At 34.1% G+C, this 17,307-nt stretch overlaps 3 protein-coding genes across 5 annotated transcripts; 2 read left to right on the plus strand and 1 right to left on the minus strand.

Moving 5' to 3' along the window:
* The first annotated feature begins 1,378 nt into the window (after positions 1-1,378).
* Positions 1,379-3,521, plus strand: LOC140989161 (dehydrodolichyl diphosphate synthase CPT3-like). Of its 3 annotated transcripts, none has more exons than XM_073458279.1 (2): positions 1,379-1,527; positions 2,381-3,521. In XM_073458279.1, the coding sequence occupies exon 2, from the start codon at positions 2,424-2,426 to the stop codon at positions 3,294-3,296; it is 873 nt and encodes a 290-aa protein (XP_073314380.1). In that variant the 5' UTR covers positions 1,379-1,527; positions 2,381-2,423; the 3' UTR covers positions 3,297-3,521. The 3 variants fall into 3 exon arrangements, with proteins under 3 accessions (XP_073314380.1, XP_073314379.1, XP_073314381.1); XM_073458278.1 differs by having other exon boundaries at positions 1,390-1,581; XM_073458280.1 differs by lacking the exon at positions 1,379-1,527 and adding an exon at positions 1,588-2,168.
* A 3,787-nt stretch (positions 3,522-7,308) lies between these two features.
* On the plus strand, positions 7,309-11,421 carry LOC140990248 (spermidine synthase 1). The gene is made up of 9 exons (XM_073459848.1): positions 7,309-7,603; positions 8,434-8,510; positions 8,624-8,746; positions 9,143-9,247; positions 9,494-9,566; positions 9,679-9,750; positions 9,832-10,027; positions 10,938-11,067; positions 11,160-11,421. The coding sequence occupies exons 1-9, from the start codon at positions 7,414-7,416 to the stop codon at positions 11,223-11,225; spliced, it is 1,032 nt and encodes a 343-aa protein (XP_073315949.1). The 5' UTR covers positions 7,309-7,413; the 3' UTR covers positions 11,226-11,421.
* A 3,113-nt stretch (positions 11,422-14,534) lies between these two features.
* LOC140990153 (uncharacterized) lies at positions 14,535-16,917 on the minus strand. Its single transcript, XM_073459730.1, has 5 exons — positions 16,631-16,917; positions 16,170-16,288; positions 15,296-15,435; positions 15,128-15,191; positions 14,535-15,041 (listed from the first exon to the last, which is right to left on the minus strand). The coding sequence occupies exons 1-5, from the start codon at positions 16,915-16,917 to the stop codon at positions 15,028-15,030; spliced, it is 624 nt and encodes a 207-aa protein (XP_073315831.1). The 3' UTR covers positions 14,535-15,027.
* Positions 16,918-17,307: the final 390 nt, after the last annotated feature.

Consider the following 17,307-nt stretch of genomic DNA (forward strand, 5'->3'; position numbering starts at 1 on the left):
TACGGAGAATAAGACATTGATTGATTATTCATTTTTTTTGTACAATACTTTGCTCAGTTTTTACAAAGAATTGATTTCATATATCATTATATTATCCAAGTATATCTATACTATTTTATTAAAGTTGAGGAAATGATAGTAACTATCTAGGAACGACATCAACTTTTTCTTCCAATTTTACTCTTATATGATACTAATATTACATTTTTTTATTTTATTTTTTTTCAATTTCAACTCACACTTTTATTTTTATTTTTTTTATTTCAGCAATTCAAATATCGATTTAGTCCCTCTATAATTTGTCAAATTTCACTTTAGTCCATCGATAATGATAAAAACGACTGTATATATACGCAATGCATGTGTAGAGTAACTAGTTAATATTATGTATCTTTACACTCTCATCAATTAGTCAAATGATACGTAAGCATAACATTTATTCCCCAATGACGGTATCACAATGTAACAACTGGTTAATTGTTGAATCAAATCATTGATATGTATCATTGAAAATATGAAAGCTCTTATATGTTGTTAGATGTTTTACATATGTAGGATTAAGATATTAAGAGTTGTATATATAAACTTGGATAGTCTTCCTCTCATGAGCTAACTTTTGGGGTTCATTTATGTCATAATCTAAATCTTAACATGATATCAGAGTTCAAATATATCGTTATGTGTTGGACTGTCCTATAGATATTCGATAATTTCTTGTAAACTTAAAGCTCTAGTTGTTCATTTCAGAACGTAAGCAGTGAATGCTAGATATCTCACGTCAATTAAATCTTTGAGAGGTACATATATGTGAACTTAGAAAATATTTCATTTCTCTTAAACTAGCTTTTAAATTGAGTACAAGTCTCAATCTATCAAAATTTTCGTTTCCCCAAGAACACGGGCAAAAAAGAATTCTTTTTTTTTTCCTTTAAACCAAATCCAGGTTTGCCACATTTATGGGCCGAGTGGGTCGTATTATAGTGTAAGTATTATATTGTTTCAAACTACAAAAATATAATGTAACCGTCCACACTATTGATGAAAATTGAGTGTGCACCCAAGATCTGCTTACATCGAACAAAATTCAAACAAACAACTAAATTATCAAAATAATTAAAAAAAATACTATAATCAAAGAAACTCGAATATGAAATCAATTTAATCATAAGGCCAAGACATCGCGGGCTAGTAGTTGAGTTGAATCTAAACAATACTCGAGAATCGACTTTTGAGTGGTCAAAATCAAAAGTAATATTAAAGTAAAATATAGTGATGCAAGAAATCATTTGAAATTGCCAATGGCTTTTTTAGGTGAGAAGCCACCTCTCCCAATAATTTAATTACTGTTACTGTCGTGTGTCATCTGTTGCGAGAGACTTTCAATCAATTGAAATACGAGGGGTCAATTCATGAGCATTGTTCCATGCGCAAACGACAGAAAAACGAAAAATAGAACAAAATCACTGTCGGATTCGTCCATTGCATCAAGTTTTCCTCTCTTTGCCACGATATTTTCGGAAAACCCAGGTGAATATCCTCTCTTTCTGAGTTCGTCCCATATATTTTCTTGGATTCATCTATGTAAGTGTCATTCTTTCAGATAAATTTGTGTAAAGGTTCCACATTTATGTTTATGTGGTATCCATGCCAGGTGCTATCACTGAATATCTTGGTATAAGTGATCTAAATCCGGATAATCTTGTTATGGAATGTAAATATGAATTTTTCTGTTCTAGTTTATGTGATGTCGGATGTCTTGAGTTTTTCCGTTGGGGAGGGTGAAGTTTTTTCTTGTGAGTTGTTTAATTTGTTGCTATCATTGATTTATAAAGCTTACTTGGTTGATTTGACACGTGAGCTTGTTAAATTGAGAAGATGTTTGCTGGAGCCTAGAATCTTGATTGTTTTATTCATTTTATTCTGGAGTATGTGTTTCATTGATCGATCAATTTATCAGGAAAAAAGTTGATCACTTTTGTGAATCAAGGATTATTTTGTCGAGTGAATTTGTTTCCAAAAATCTCAAGATTCTTGCTAAAAGAAGCGACAGCTATCTTCCCCTGCTGGTTTCATTCCTTTGATCCTAGAAAGTGAAATGCATTAGTTGACGAATCAAGAACACACCCCGGTGCGACCGAAAGTAATCTGCTGTAGTGGAGCCTGAAATGGTGTGTAGAGGGGCAAAATTTACGTAGAAAACTTTTCGAATTTGAACTATGTTTATACATTAAAAAAAGATACATATACCAGCAAATTGAAGGAGGAGGGGGACTGCTCCCTCCAGCGAGCCACCACTTTGCTCTTCCACGGGCATAAATCATTATTTATGAGCTTAGAACAACATGTATAGTGGATAATATGATTTTTTTGTTGTTATCAGGCTAATTTCATCAAAGGTTTGTCACACTTCATTTAAAGTGTTTATGGAGGGCAAGATTTGTAATCTAGCAACTCAATTCTTTGAAGATTTGAAAAGCTTTCTGCGCAGATGTTTATTTTTTATTCTATCTGTTGGACCTATGCCAAAGCATATTGCATTTATCATGGATGGAAATCGGAGATATGCAAAGAAGCAAAATTTAGAAGAAGGGGCTGGCCATAAGGAGGGGTATTCTGCTCTTATGAGCATGCTAAGATATTGTTACGAGTTTGATGTGAAATATGTGACTGTTTATGCTTTTAGCATAGAAAATTTCAAAAGAAGGCCTGAAGAAGTTCAATCCACTATGCAGTTGATTCAAGAAAAGATTGAATCGTTAATTGAGGGGGAGTATGTACTTAGCCAATACGGAGTAAGGGTGTATGTTATTGGAAATTTTGAACTATTGAGCAATTCTCTCAAGTTGGCAGCCAAAAGGGCTATGGACGCAACTGCTGATAATTCAAAAGCTGTGCTATCAATTTGCATTGCCTATACGTCAACAGATGAGATTGTCCATGCCATTGAAAAAACTTGCGAAGAAAAATCAGAAGAGTTCAGAGTCCTTGACAGTAGTGGTGCCGGATATGGTTTAATTGGACTAAGATGTAATGGGAAAAATAAAGGCAAGTCGCTCATCGATGTGGAAGATATCGAGAAACATATGCGTATGGCTGTTGCGCCTGATCCTGATATCATAATACGTACTTCAGGCGAGACCCGTTTAAGCAATTTCCTACTATGGCAAAGTGCATCATCCCTTCTGTACTCCCCCAACGAGCTTTGGCCAGAGATTGGACTTCGGCATTTGGTGCAAGCCATTTTGGATTTCCAAAGAAACTTTTCTTATTTGAAAATGAGACGGGAACAAAATTAAATTCGCACGAGGGGCATTTCTTTCTTAACTATAAAGTCCATAGAAGGTTCAGGACTTCTTTTAACAGTCTGCTTGTCCCTGGTACACACGGATCATTTACGTTCTGTGTAGAAGCATGAGGTATTTGTTATGCGTGCAATGTAATTGAGAAGTTTACGTCTTGTATTTTAAACTGTTGATATTGTTTTTAGTTTTCTTGTTCTAATGAGAAAGGTGATATCGTAATTTTGGTGCCGTATTCTGGGCAATTGAGTGTTGGTCATGTTGTTTACTGGATATTTTACTGTATAATACTGTTTGTCTTTTTATTGAATGGAAAACCAATCCATTTGGTAATGGTGAAACGATGCAAACTACATCTGGGATTGTATTGTGAATAAATAGAAGAATGTGGAGACTTAGATTAAGGCTACGTTATTGTTATCACTGGAGCTATCTCAGATTAAAGCATAGGTTGAAATGAGGTGTATTGGTACGTCTTCTCGTTTTCTTTTGGTCTTCAAAAAATTTCCAGTTTCTGCAAAGTAGGTACTGTACTACTGTTTCAATCACACTTTCAAGCTGGTTTGCCTGAGCGTTGAAATCTTAATTCCCCTGAAACTTGCTGCATCCGTTAAAAAACATGAAGCAAAGTGTTGGTTTTGCAGCCTAGATTTGGCCGGTGGGTGTCCTCAGTCCTCACCTCAAGGATGCGATATTGTTCTGTAATATTTCAGTTTTCTATGAAACGCACATAAGCACCCGTTGGCATTGGAACTTGGTCGAACTCTGTAGATTTTTTGGTGGATGATTAGTCGGCCTGCCAGCTTTCACCTTGGATTACTGGAGCATATATTTTTTATCCTATTTTCTTTCTTCATTAACTAGCACTAATGAAAAGAAATGTTTAGAAGGTAGTAAATGACTTATACCTTCTTTATTTTTATATATAATGAGTAATTTTTTTTATATATAAATCTTTGAACTTTTTATTGATGTAGATCGTCAAGTAAAGGAGATTTCAACAAAAAAAAAAAGTCCCACCATCCCAAGAAGTGGGATTTGGGGGCAAAATTTTTTTAGCAAGATTATGTGTGACCATGTTTGGCGAACATGGATAAGGCTAGTTCGCTCAAGCTCGTCCAGTAGTTACTAAACTTCAGAAACTAGGATACCGGTGTAGCTTAAATTTTCACTTGGGTTGGTGACTGCTTGCACTGCAAATAGAAAATCTAATGCGATTTGTATGGGAACACAATGCCGTTCTTTAGCTATCTTCAGATCTTCTTGGATTGCCGTTAGTTCCCCGTCAACAAACGGAATGTGGTTTGGCTATACTCTGACCAAATGCAATAACCCCTACTCTGTATCTAGTCTTTGGCTTTAGAAAAGTCGTTTGTGGAGCCTTATTTTGATTCATAGATTTTAGGTACTCTTCCAGACATTCTATGTCTGTAACCTTGCTGGCTACGTGATATCCTATTCCTGCATGAAATTTTTTTTTGGCTTTCCTTCCACCTCGCCCACATATGTATAATACATTCTTCACATTCAGCTTTTGTAAATGATTCCCGTAGCCAGCCACATAGCTCCAGCATCGCTGTACCGTTAATTTTCAGCATTTGGTAGAACTTTATGGCTTCCAAAGGTGGACAGTTGGTGGACAGAACGATAATGAATGGATAGTTATATCCCTGCCATGGCCGCACAATTGACATCCCTCATCTACTGGTACATAATGTCTGGATAAATTCACGGCCGCCGGTATGATATCATGAGACACACGCCAAAATAATATCTTTATTTTAGGTGGTGGATTAAGGGACCATAACCATGTCCACCAGCGGCATAACCCCTTCTCATAACAGTTATTCGGTGGCTCATAAAACCCAGTTTCCTTCTTGTTCCTGCTTCGGACCGAATATTTACCTTTGACCTCAAAGAACCAATAAATTCTGTCTTGTTCTTGGGTGCTTGGGAGTGGGATCCTCTGTATTTCCGCACTCAGGAAACGGATTATTCAAGATACTAGCATCACACTGTCCATTAGTAATCAATGTTTGCACTCGACCATCATCACCTTCAGGTATGTGCGATGCTAGTTCCTTTCGGAAGGTTGGGATCCACCGGTCATCATATATTCTTTTTTGTTTCCCATCACCATCATTGTATCGTCCCTGTCTGTTAAATCTCCCCATGATTCAAGATATCGAGAGCTGCCCGGGTTGGTGATGCCCTTCCCAATATTTGTGCTCTTGCATTCGAGTAGACTGCACTTGAATGCCAAAAGGATCATATCGTTTTCCTAAAATAATGATATAATAATATATAAGTATTATTATAAATAAAGTATTGTATTTCAATTTATTCGATTAGTTGAAAATAATAATATTCTTTTATTTTTAAATTTTTACAAAGTAAATTAAATTTAAAGAATATTCTTTTTTAGATTAACATTTAGTAAATGTGCCAGTGTCTGAGCCACATTCTAATCTATCTAATTAAATTAAATAAATGTGGCTAGTAGTGTCGGAGCCACATTCATTAGCAGTTCAGGTAACTTGAATTTTTGTAAAAAAATTTATATTGTAAATTTTGTATAATTTATATTATTTCAGATAAATCAATTTAAAATATTAAAAAATGCTAAAATATAAAATCTTAATTCAAACATATGGATATTTTGCCCACTGGACATAGGTGAAAAGAGTAAAGAGTACGCTTTTCCCAATCCCTACTTCTGCCTTTTATTTTACACTTACCATCTGACATTAATAACGACGCAATCATTATTTTCTTCAAACTATAATAACAAAATAATTGTTTTGTGTGATGCAAATATTAATTAATTATGCACATACGTACTTGTTGAGGATTTTTATTTTTATTTTTTGGAAAATAAACAGTCAGGTAAAATTTAGAGATTATTTATAATTAGATTTACTATTTATTTATTAAAATAAATATTAAATATGACGACTTTAGGGATTTTAAATTTACGATGGTTTTATAATAATTTTTTGTATTGCGAATGATATGATCATTTAAATTAAATAAGAATAGGATAAATTTTAAGTTGTGTTTGGATGATAGGATTTGAATTTGTAGACAGGAGGGTCTGAAATGAATGGATTTCAGATAACTAGGTTAGAGAGTAGAGTCGAAATCAGAAGGAAAAAAATATTTGAACAACAATAGAAATTTCAAATTCTTCAATTAAATTTTGAGTCAACTTGATTTAATAAATTTCAAATTTGAATTTGAAATAAAAGTTTACTCAAGTTGTATTTGTATGAAAAAATAGGATCTGTCGATTTTTGTGAGAATTTGAAATCTATTGCAATAGTTAATAAATAAGTAAAAAAAAAAAGTAAGAATGTGGATTTAAAATTTATGGATTTTTAAAAAAGGGAGATTCCAAATCAATTGATGAATACAAATGCGACCTTAAATTCTTCTATCTTTGAAAAGCAAAATTTAAAAATAAATACTGATTGTTTTTAAAGATTAAGTTAATATGAGTATATTAATAAAATATAAAATAAAATGTTATTATATATAGAAACTAAAATAAATATGACAAAAATTTGTGTGAGACGGTCTCACAGGTTATATTTTGTGAGACTGATCTTTTATTTGAGTCATCCATAAAAAATATTACTTTTTATTCTAAGAATATTACTTTTTATTGTGAATATCGGTAGGGTTGACATGTGTCACAAATAAATATTTGTGAGACCGTATCACAAGAGACATACTCAATAAATATTTGAGACAATCGAAAGAATTAATTAATAGAAGTATATTAGTAAAAACTGATATAAAATTCTATTAATTAGATATTTTTTGAGAGGGGAAAAAATGAAAAATATATAAATCGGTAAAGGAGAAAATATAAAATACTTAGATTTTTTAGTATTAAATATTTTTATAGAAATATGAAGAGCAAAATCTTGTCCAATAATTACGGATATGATATGTTAAAAAAATATCAAAAATAATAATATAAAGCGGTGAAATGATAGGGAATTTGAGAGGTGTCGTTCCAAACGCAATCACGTGTTGAGGAGGTGCGTATAAGGGGTTGTTTGGTGTGGACAATCTACTTGCAGATAGAGACAGCGTAACCTATACACTCATGCCAGAAGGGGTTCAATCTGCCACTGATTTGCCGCTCAAGAAGCCGCGCGAGGAAGAGAACCAGGGACCGAACGGCTGTTCTACGATGGAAGTCAACCACAGCGGCGGCGGTGCAGCGGAGAACTTGCCCGAGTGCATCTCTGCTGTCATTCCTGGATGGTTCTCCGAGATTAGCCCAATGTGGCCTGGCGAGTTTTTGTGAAATTCTGTTTACCTGAACTGAAGTTGTTTATTTGTGTGGATCTGTCTTTGATTCTTCATTTATATTATATATGTGTGTGTGTTGTTGATGGATGAGTCTGTCTTTTCGGTTATTTGAATTGCATGTACATGAATCCGTCACATTGGAAACTATATGCAAGTTTCACTTTCCCCATGTTTTTACTTATCTGTTCGAGGTGATGGATCAAGAAAATTTGGAATGAAACAGAGTTTTTCATTTAAGAAAAAAACGTAGTGTAACTTGCTTAAAGGGATTTTTATATGAAATTGGAGTTTTTGGACGGTATTCGAATGGGAGGTTTTAATATTAGTTGATGAAACCATGCATATAATGTGGTTTTAAGTATGTATTCGAGCTTTGCACAATCAAGAGAAAATTGTAGTAGATCCCTTTTTGTTTCTCTCTCTTCTCTACCCTTGGATTGATTAATTCGATCACTTTTTGTTTTACTGTTTTATGGCTCCTGCCTAACTCTTTGCCTCTTGTCGGCAATAGTTCCTTAGAACGGTGAGTTTAAAGTATATACATTCTCTCAATCCCATTTCTCCTCCCGTCTACTTTGTCCTGAATTTATTACATACCTTATGAATTCATTTTTGCCACTCATTGAGTGAATGATGAATTCTTTTGAATGTCCGAAATGTAGCATTTTCCTTTCAACAATAATGAAAATGAGAAGTAGGCTCGTAAGTCACGGAATAATATTGATTTCTCTTTCTTGGCATATTCAGCTCAGAACGTGTGTGCTTTTCCCTAGTTCTGATTTTCAATTGAGTAGCGTTGGAATTAATGCAGGAGAAGCACACTCTTTAAAGGTAGAAAAAATATTATTCCAGGGAAAATCTGACTATCAGAATGTGTTGGTTTTTCAGGTATGTGATGCTCCGTGTAGTAAAAAACACTTAACATCGGTTTGATTCTAGAATTAGTTCGATTTTTCAATTATTGTCAGTTGATGCATGAATCCATGTTTATTTTTTTTCAGTCATCAACTTATGGAAAAGTTCTTGTCATGGATGGTGTAATTCAACTCACAGAGCGGGATGAATGTGCTTATCAAGAAATGATTGTCCATCTTCCACTTTGCTCAATACCAAATCCAAAAAAGGTATTTGCTTTCTAGTAAGTTTTTGATCTCCCGTAGAAGTATCTAAGATTCTAAGTGGCTGTCAATCTTTGAGGTTTAGGTAAGGATCAGTACATTTCAGATTACAGAGATGTAAGTGTCATACTCGGGTGTAGAACTTCACATATGTGCTAAACTTAACATAGAAAAATAATTTTGTAAAAAAAATGTCGTATTTGTCTCCAAGTATTGGTGGCTAGCCAAAAAATTACAATAGCTTACACAATAAATGATAAATGCTTTGCATTTATCCAATCTTCCATGACAATTCAAATTGCTTGACTTAAGTTTATATTTCTAAAGGGAGCATTCCTAACTAGGAAAAATGATTCTGTACTTCACTGTCATCAATTCATGGTCTGTACTGCTCTGTTTTAGGTTCTTGTAATTGGAGGAGGAGATGGTGGTGTCTTGCGAGAAGTGTCTCGTCATTCCTCTGTTGAGAAGATTGACATCTGTGAGATTGATAAGATGGTAGTTGATGTAAGTTATTCATATATTTTCACTTCCTTACATTTGTTTATATTTTCATCTTTTAATATTTGGGTTTTTAGTTTTCTCTGTTATCCGATACCGAGTACATGGATAACAGGATAAGTGTTGTTTATCTGCAAATTCTGCTTATGATCCACAATTTACTCTGTCCTTGCCTGATTTTTTGTTAACAAATTTCAGAAGTTAGAACATAGTTATTTGGCTAATTTAAGATAATCGACCGATATATCCCAGGTATCTAAACAATTTTTCCCCAGTGTGTCTGTCGGCTTTGATGATCCCCGTGTGAACCTGCACATTGGAGACGGTATAGTCAGCTATGACTTCCATTCACTTTTCCTTACCCTCCATTTATTTTTTTGCATCCCCTCTCAATGCATTGAATTATTACATCAGTGGGTTTGCTTCAATCTCTGCAGGAGTTGCATTTCTCAAGGCTGTGCCAGAAGGAACTTATGATGCAGTCATAGTGGATTCTTCAGACCCAGTAGGTATGTATGTCTTCAGGAAAAATGTTCTCAAGTACTTAAAAAGGTTGCATACGTTTAATTAACTTTACACTTTACACTCAGGCCCTGCAAAAGAGTTGTTTGAAAAGCCTTTCTTTGAGTCAGTGGCAAAGGCTCTTCGCCCAGGAGGAGTCGTATGTACTCAAGCTGAAAGCATATGGCTTCACATGCACATCATTGAAGATATTGTTTCCAATTGTCGCCAAATTTTCAAGGGCTCTGTCAATTACGCTTGGACCACGGTACCAACATACCCAAGGCATATTCTCCCTCTCTCTCTCTCATTCTCATTTGAATTCACATAAAATCATAGTTGTCAAGGGCGCAAGGCGCACCGAGGCGCACAAGGGCTCTGGAGCCTGAGGCGCAAGGCGAGGCGCGCGCCTTACCGAAGCAAGGCGCACATTATTTATTTTTTAAAAAAATATATTTATCTTAGAATAATATATTAAAATATGAAATAATTAAGTCACAATGTCAGACAAAACAACAAATAATTAATAAGTTCATTATAATAAGCAACACGATTAAAATTCTTCAATCATCCAAATCAAGTTCATCTTCTTCCATCGAATCATCAGAGTCCCTAAAACTGATACCTGAGCTTTCTTCAATAAATGGTTCTTGGCCTTTCTCTTATTCACGTTGTCACGTTGTTGGCTTCTGTAATTCTGTTGCAGTCTGCACATTTCTGCTCTTGTCACCTTATGATATTTAATTTGTTAACTGTGCTGCTAGGGTTTAAGGTTGGGTTGAGCCTTTTACATTTTAAGTTAATATTAAAAAAAAAAACAGAGAAGTTGCATTTTCAAATGCTACTTCTCTGTCACTGAATTTTAAAAAAAAAAGGCAATCTCAGGCGCGCCCGAGAGCCCTTCCAAGGCGAGCCGAGGCGCGCGCCTGGGCTCGCCTTTGTAAATCGTTGCCGCGCCTGGTAGCGCCTCTCGCCTTGAGGCGCGAGGCGCTCGCCTTTGATAACTATGCATAAAATCATAATTCGTTTCTTCCTCTCTTTTACGCTCTTCCTGATGTATCTCTACACTTACGTGAATGAAGATCTCAAACCAAAATTCTCAGTATCATAATGAGTAACTGTTGTTTTGGTGAGCATCTGTTTGCTTGTATGTTAGACTAACCACTCTGCATATTTTCGGACAATTTCTTTTTAGTGGTGTTATGGGATTCATGCTTTGCGCGACCGAAGGTCCCTCAGTTGATTTCAAGAAACCAATCAATCCAATTGATGCAGATACTAGTCATGTCAAAACAAATGGACCTTTGAAATTTTACAACTCCGAGGTACTAGTTTTGCACATATTGCTTTCCCTTTCTACTTGATATGTTCTCCATTTTTTCACCAGTGAATATGTTCTGCTCTTTCTCCTACTCAGATCCATTCTGCGGCTTTCTGTTTACCCTCGTTTGCCCGGAAGGTGATTGATGCGAAAGTGAATTGACTTTTGTGGAGCAAAATAGAGGCATAGGCACTACCCTGTTGCTTAGTTTTTTATAAAGAAAAACATATATCTGGTCCTTGAAGCAGTCCTTTTTTTTAAGGAAAATGATCATTTGGGGCAGTTTTGTGATTGTGTATCCATCCTATTTTAAAATGTGGCAGTTGAATAATATGTATAACTGAGTTTTTGGACTTCTCAACTTATTTTCTTAGGTTTGGTACTTTGGTTGACTCTGGCTTTGTCTGCAATACTATTTCTATATTTATAATAAGAAAATCTTCACATAAAACAAATCGTCACATGAAACATTTGGCTTCAATGTGGATGAATTAGCCATATAGTTTATCGTGTGAATCTGATATCTATATATATCGGGTTGATTCGATTTCGATCCTAGCCTTAGGGGTTGTCACATATATGATGAGCTACGTCTCATTTTTAGAGCTACCTCCCATGTTCAAGTTGAATCACTTGAAATTCTCATGTGGCTCATTGTATGACATTAGTGCTCTAAGTTTAGTCTTGAATAAATCGTATGTATGGATGATTCGCCGAGTTTTAATAAAAAATTTGTTCCACATTCTCCATTTTACGGACAGCGGTATTGTTAAGATTGAAACTTGGATCTAACTCAACCCCAAAAGCTAGCTCAAGGGAGGAAGATTGTCCATTTTACTGACAGCGGTATTGTTAAGATTGAAACTTGGACCTAACTCAACTCTAAAAGCTAGCTCAAAGGGGGATGATTGTCCAATTCTATATATACAATTCTCAGGTATTTAGGTACGATGATAATAAATCATGTACGTAAGTGGTATTGTACGAAATATTACAAAATATGATGAATAATCACGCCCATCTGACGTGATATATTAGCTGAAAGATAATGTCTGGGGCGGACTTTTAGGGGAAATTTTCGGGCAACATTGGATGATACGTGATTATGTAGCCTTCCTTAAAACCAAATTTAGCTTAAAAATATGACAAGCAAAGACTAATTTTGGTCTAAAAAACATTTTTATTTACAAAAAAAAAGGTGAAAATGAAATTACATTTGGTGCTACCCACAAGCTTTCCATATTCTGCCATTTTTAGACTTCTAAATTTAGTTAACTTTATATGCTCAATTTGAATATGGCTTGAAAAGGATGAGATTGATACCAATTTGTATTGTTCGTCTCCAAAAAGAAATACTGATTTCTAACAAAAAATTGAGCCCAAATGTTAATAATTGCCCATGACTAAACTGATCAAAATAAGGTACTCATTTACAGCCTGGCAGCTCAAGGGCATTTCACATTCAAATGTTACCATATTTTGAATTACTAGGTACGGAGACCTCAATTCTTGAGGTGTCCTATCCAGGTGTATAATATAAAATATGATTATTTATATTTTTTTAGAGTTATTAATTATTTGTTTATATTTGTGAGCATAGTATTTTTTATGTTCTTTTGTATTCGTATTCAAACGATTTTTTATTACAAATTGACATTGTGTTTAACAAAGTGAAAAAGATGAAGAAAAAAAATTTTATAAAAGTGAAAATAGGTAGAAAAAAGACTGAATTGATGTTCAAATAAGAGAAGTTTAATAACATGTTGCAAATTGAATATAATGTATTGTTTTATCTCAAATATAATGGTGGATCTACTTCATAAATAAGTTATTATAAATTCGAAAGAAGAGTATCCGTATTTTGGTATTAGTTGAAAGTGCGTTACATTTAATGATGTTGACGCCAATGAATTTGTAAATGTGGTAACTTTAACTTAAATATAAGTTGTAGTATGAGCTATGAAACAATCAATAGGAGTACAAAAAACTTTAGGGTAATCAAAGAAATTTGAAAAAGTGTTAATATAGATATGATTTCAATATGTTTAATTTTTTTTTTTTTTAGAATTTAGTTGATGGATTTATGAATTTTGTAACTTAGGGTTTTTTATGACATATAAACATGAGAGTTAATATTAATTTATAAGACATCTGAATAAAAATGATAACAATGATGGTCTAATAAAAGAAATTAAAGTATATGAATAAAAATTGTTTGGAGCTCGTATTAATCTAAAGTTTATAATACGTTTACGCATATGTATAACGATTAAGCATTTTCGATAACATAAGATAAATATTTTATTATTCATTTAATGTACATGGTTGTTTTGATGGAGTTCGTTGGTATTCACGATTGCTTCAATGCATGTTGCATAGTTTAGTAGGAGCAATAGTTTTGATTTCATGTTCGGCATATTTCGTAAGATGTCCTATATTGGACTGGAGTAAACGCTTCCATTTAGTTCTTTCACATCTTTCTGAAATAGATAGTTATATTGATATTGTTCATATCCAATACAAATTATAGTAAAGATTGTTTTCTATTGAATTTGGTTCATATACTGAGAATTGGTAGTTAGCAATTGATGGATATCGAAAATTTATAACATAACAAGTATGTTAAGCGTTAGGTAATAAAGCATATAAGTATGTATGGGGTAAGAGAAATTACAAACAAAATCCATTGTCAAGATTACATGCACTAAAATTGTGCATGTTTTCATACAATGGATGTAAGGGTTAAAAGTTTTAATTTCATATTTAAAGTACTGTTATTACATCTTTAATTTGCTGATCATCTTTAATTTTTTTCCCAAACGACAACAAAATGGAGGTATCACACCAAATTTTGTAAAGTAACATAACTACATCATAATTCACATAAAATTTACATTATTTTTTCCAAAAGTAGAAACCCAAAAAGTACGAAATGTGAGGTTGTGCACTCGTCATTATAAGCATAATTGAACCCACATGGCTAACTGTTGATTCGAACATGTGGAAAAAAGCCAAAAGCCAAANTAGCTCATATTATAACTTGTATTTAAGTTAAATTACCACATTTATAAATTTATTGGCATCAACATCATTAAAAAAAACACCCTTACAACTAATACCAAGATACGGATACTCTATTTTCAAATTTATAATAACTTATTTATGAAATAGATCTTTCATTATATTTAAGATAAAACAATACATTATATTCAATTTACCAAATGTTATTAAACTTCTCCTATTTGAGCATCAAGTCAATCTTTTTTCTAACCATTTTAAATTTTATCAATTCCGTATTTTTCATATTTTTCACTTTGTTAAACACAATGTCAATTTCTAATAATAATCGTTTCAATACGAATACAAAAGAAAATAAAAAAAATATTATACTCACAAGTATAAACACATAATTAGCAACTTTAAAAAAATATAAATACTCATATAATATACTATACACCTGGGTAGGACACCTTATAAATACCAAGATTTATACTTGTTCTATGCTCAAACACGTAGATCAAATCAGACCCAGTTAATGCCAATGGCGAGATATCACCACACAACTTTTACATTACACGGAGTACAAACACAAATTACATAAGCCGACACGTCTATTATTCATAAACGACGAAGAAAATATGGACCTGATATATTTCACCGATTACGTATGCAGAATACAAAATCATACACGAACATGGAGGACAAAAAATATATATAACTACCAAGAAATACCAATCCAATGAAGAAAATAACAAACACTGATTCTACCCATCCGAGTATCATGTACAGAGGATGTCATTTGGAGACCATAACTCTTTCAGCGCCACAATCAAGGGTGACTTGTGGAATTCAATCAACCAAGTCTCTTCTTCTGAAAGCCACTCAAGAGTGCATATATACGAGAATAAAAAAACCTTCATCTGAGGAATGCAGATCCACCAGGAACTCTCCATATAGCATCACGCTATGTACAAATCACTGGAAATTCCAGGTATATTAACACAAGCCTGGAAGAAGTATAGGAAAGAAATCTGGAAGCAAAATCTAAATCCAAGCAAGAGAACCTCGGTCATTAGCAACTTGAGGACGGCCTCCAGTGGGTGTAGGTGGTCTGTTAGCATTGAGTACCTACGTCCACAAACAGACACCATATGATTATCGGCATATAACAGCTTGTTTAGTCAAACAAAAGACGAGATTCAGAAACAAGAAGTATGAGATAACTGAAGCACCTGCATCCACGTGTTTTCTATATGGAGTTCGGGAGAAGTCTCTGGAGATGAAATTGCAGGGGGTAGTGGGTGAATTAGTTTTGGAACAACAACTAAATCTCTGCCCAATGCCAAGATAGCACCAGCATTATTTGCAGTACCTGAAGAAACAAACCAAAAAATAAACAAGTCAAACTTTAGAGGATAAAATCGATGAACGAGCGAATAAACATCCTATCATCATGTAAATCCATCAAAGCCTTTCAATGCTGGTTTCTTGCAAATAGCTTGGTTTCCGGTTCGTATACCTAAGAGCTAAAACCCACAATACTTGGATTGAAAAACAATTAAATAAATGCTCCCAAAAAAAAAAAAAAAAAAAAAANAGCAAAGGAACAACAAACTGTTTTAGCGAGGTAATATACTAATATACCAGTTAGTAAGCTCGTAAAATAATTTATAACCATAATCCGTAGACTGGAAAGAGTCTAAATTAACAATTTGCTTATTTATTCCAACTTCATCTCTTTTTTGATGATAGATATTTCAAGCCATACGTCCTATAGCTGCTATTTATTCAGTGGTCTAAAAAACATACATAAATTTCATGTGTGTTTCGAACGCAACGGAAATTTTTAGGCGATTGAAAGTGTGAGTATAAGAAGCATTGATCTCGCAGAGGCTGTATCTAAACCAATATTTGTGGAGCATAGTCATTTTCTCAAACAAACCGAAGACGAATTTTCTAGAGCAACAGCAATTAGCCTAAAACCCTTTCAAAAGCAGGACAAAATCCGAAAACCTGTTGCCTAAGCAAGATATTAACAAATAAAACATATGGCGTCGGTAACATATCCATGCAAAACAGAAAGGGAAAAGATAGAAGCGAACTAACCTAGGAAAAGCTTCCGGAGGTGAGAAAGAAAGAACACCGTAAGAATAAAAGCAGACGACATACAAGGTAACCGAAATCCATATGAGCATCCACACCCCCAGAGCAAAGGCAAACAAAAACTAAAACCAAATACATCACAGTTAATCGAGGATAATAAACGAAGCAGCCGAAAAAAACCTCAAGCAAAACTTTAATTGCCCAGGCGAAGATGTGACAAAGCGTTTTCTTTAGTATCTTAATTAAATTGCAGAAGGTCTATATAACAAGAAACGAGCAAAGGTTCTTGGTAAAGAAACAAACAAAGCTTCTACGCTGAGACAAGAAAGAAGCAAGGAACGTCTACAAAGGCACACGGGATTCATATAGGTTTGAGAGGGAAAACAAACAAGAAGAACAGGGTGTAAGAGGGAAAGCACACAAGCAGAACATGAGAGCCAAGAAAAACGAAGGGCGACACGCACCTGGCCGCCGCTTTCTGGAGCGAAGGAGACTGCACAACATACAACACTTTTGAGAAGAACTGATGGCAAGCAGATGGGGGGCTCGAAAAATACCAAACAATGAACGTTGAGGAGAAAGGGCAAAAAACAGTTGGAATTAGAGAAGAAAAAAAAGGAGGAGATGACCGGCTGCTATAACCCCACACAAGCGCCAACCTCTGGACAGCACAGACTATTGATTCGTTGGAGAAAGCAACGTCAGACACGCGTTTTTTGGTTGACAGGCAACCGTACCTAAACTGGCCCATTTAAACTTATTGATGCTTTCATATAAGTAGATGTATGATCTTCTAAATGTAAGAAAATTTTCTATGACAAATGTATATAAAACAGGAAAGAAAAAAACATACATCAAGCCATTTATTGCAATGCTGGCTGTAGTTATTTTCACTCACCTATATTTTCTAAATTATGTGTATTGGATTCAAATAATTTTTTGTTTCTAAAAAGTATATTTATACTTGATGATTGGGCTAGTATACATAATATTTGTCCCGTCGTCTATTGAGGATTTAGTCATATGATTTTTCTAACGTCTCAAATTCGACGATTATCCTTATTGTATCAATATGGATCTTTCAGCTTACTTATATGCTCACTCACATGCGCTCAGAGAAAATTCTCTGTACACCTACACA

The sequence above is a fragment of the Primulina huaijiensis genome, chromosome 12 (genome assembly GCF_012295235.1).
Source record: "Primulina huaijiensis isolate GDHJ02 chromosome 12, ASM1229523v2, whole genome shotgun sequence".
Taxonomy (NCBI): Eukaryota; Viridiplantae; Streptophyta; class Magnoliopsida; order Lamiales; family Gesneriaceae; genus Primulina; species Primulina huaijiensis.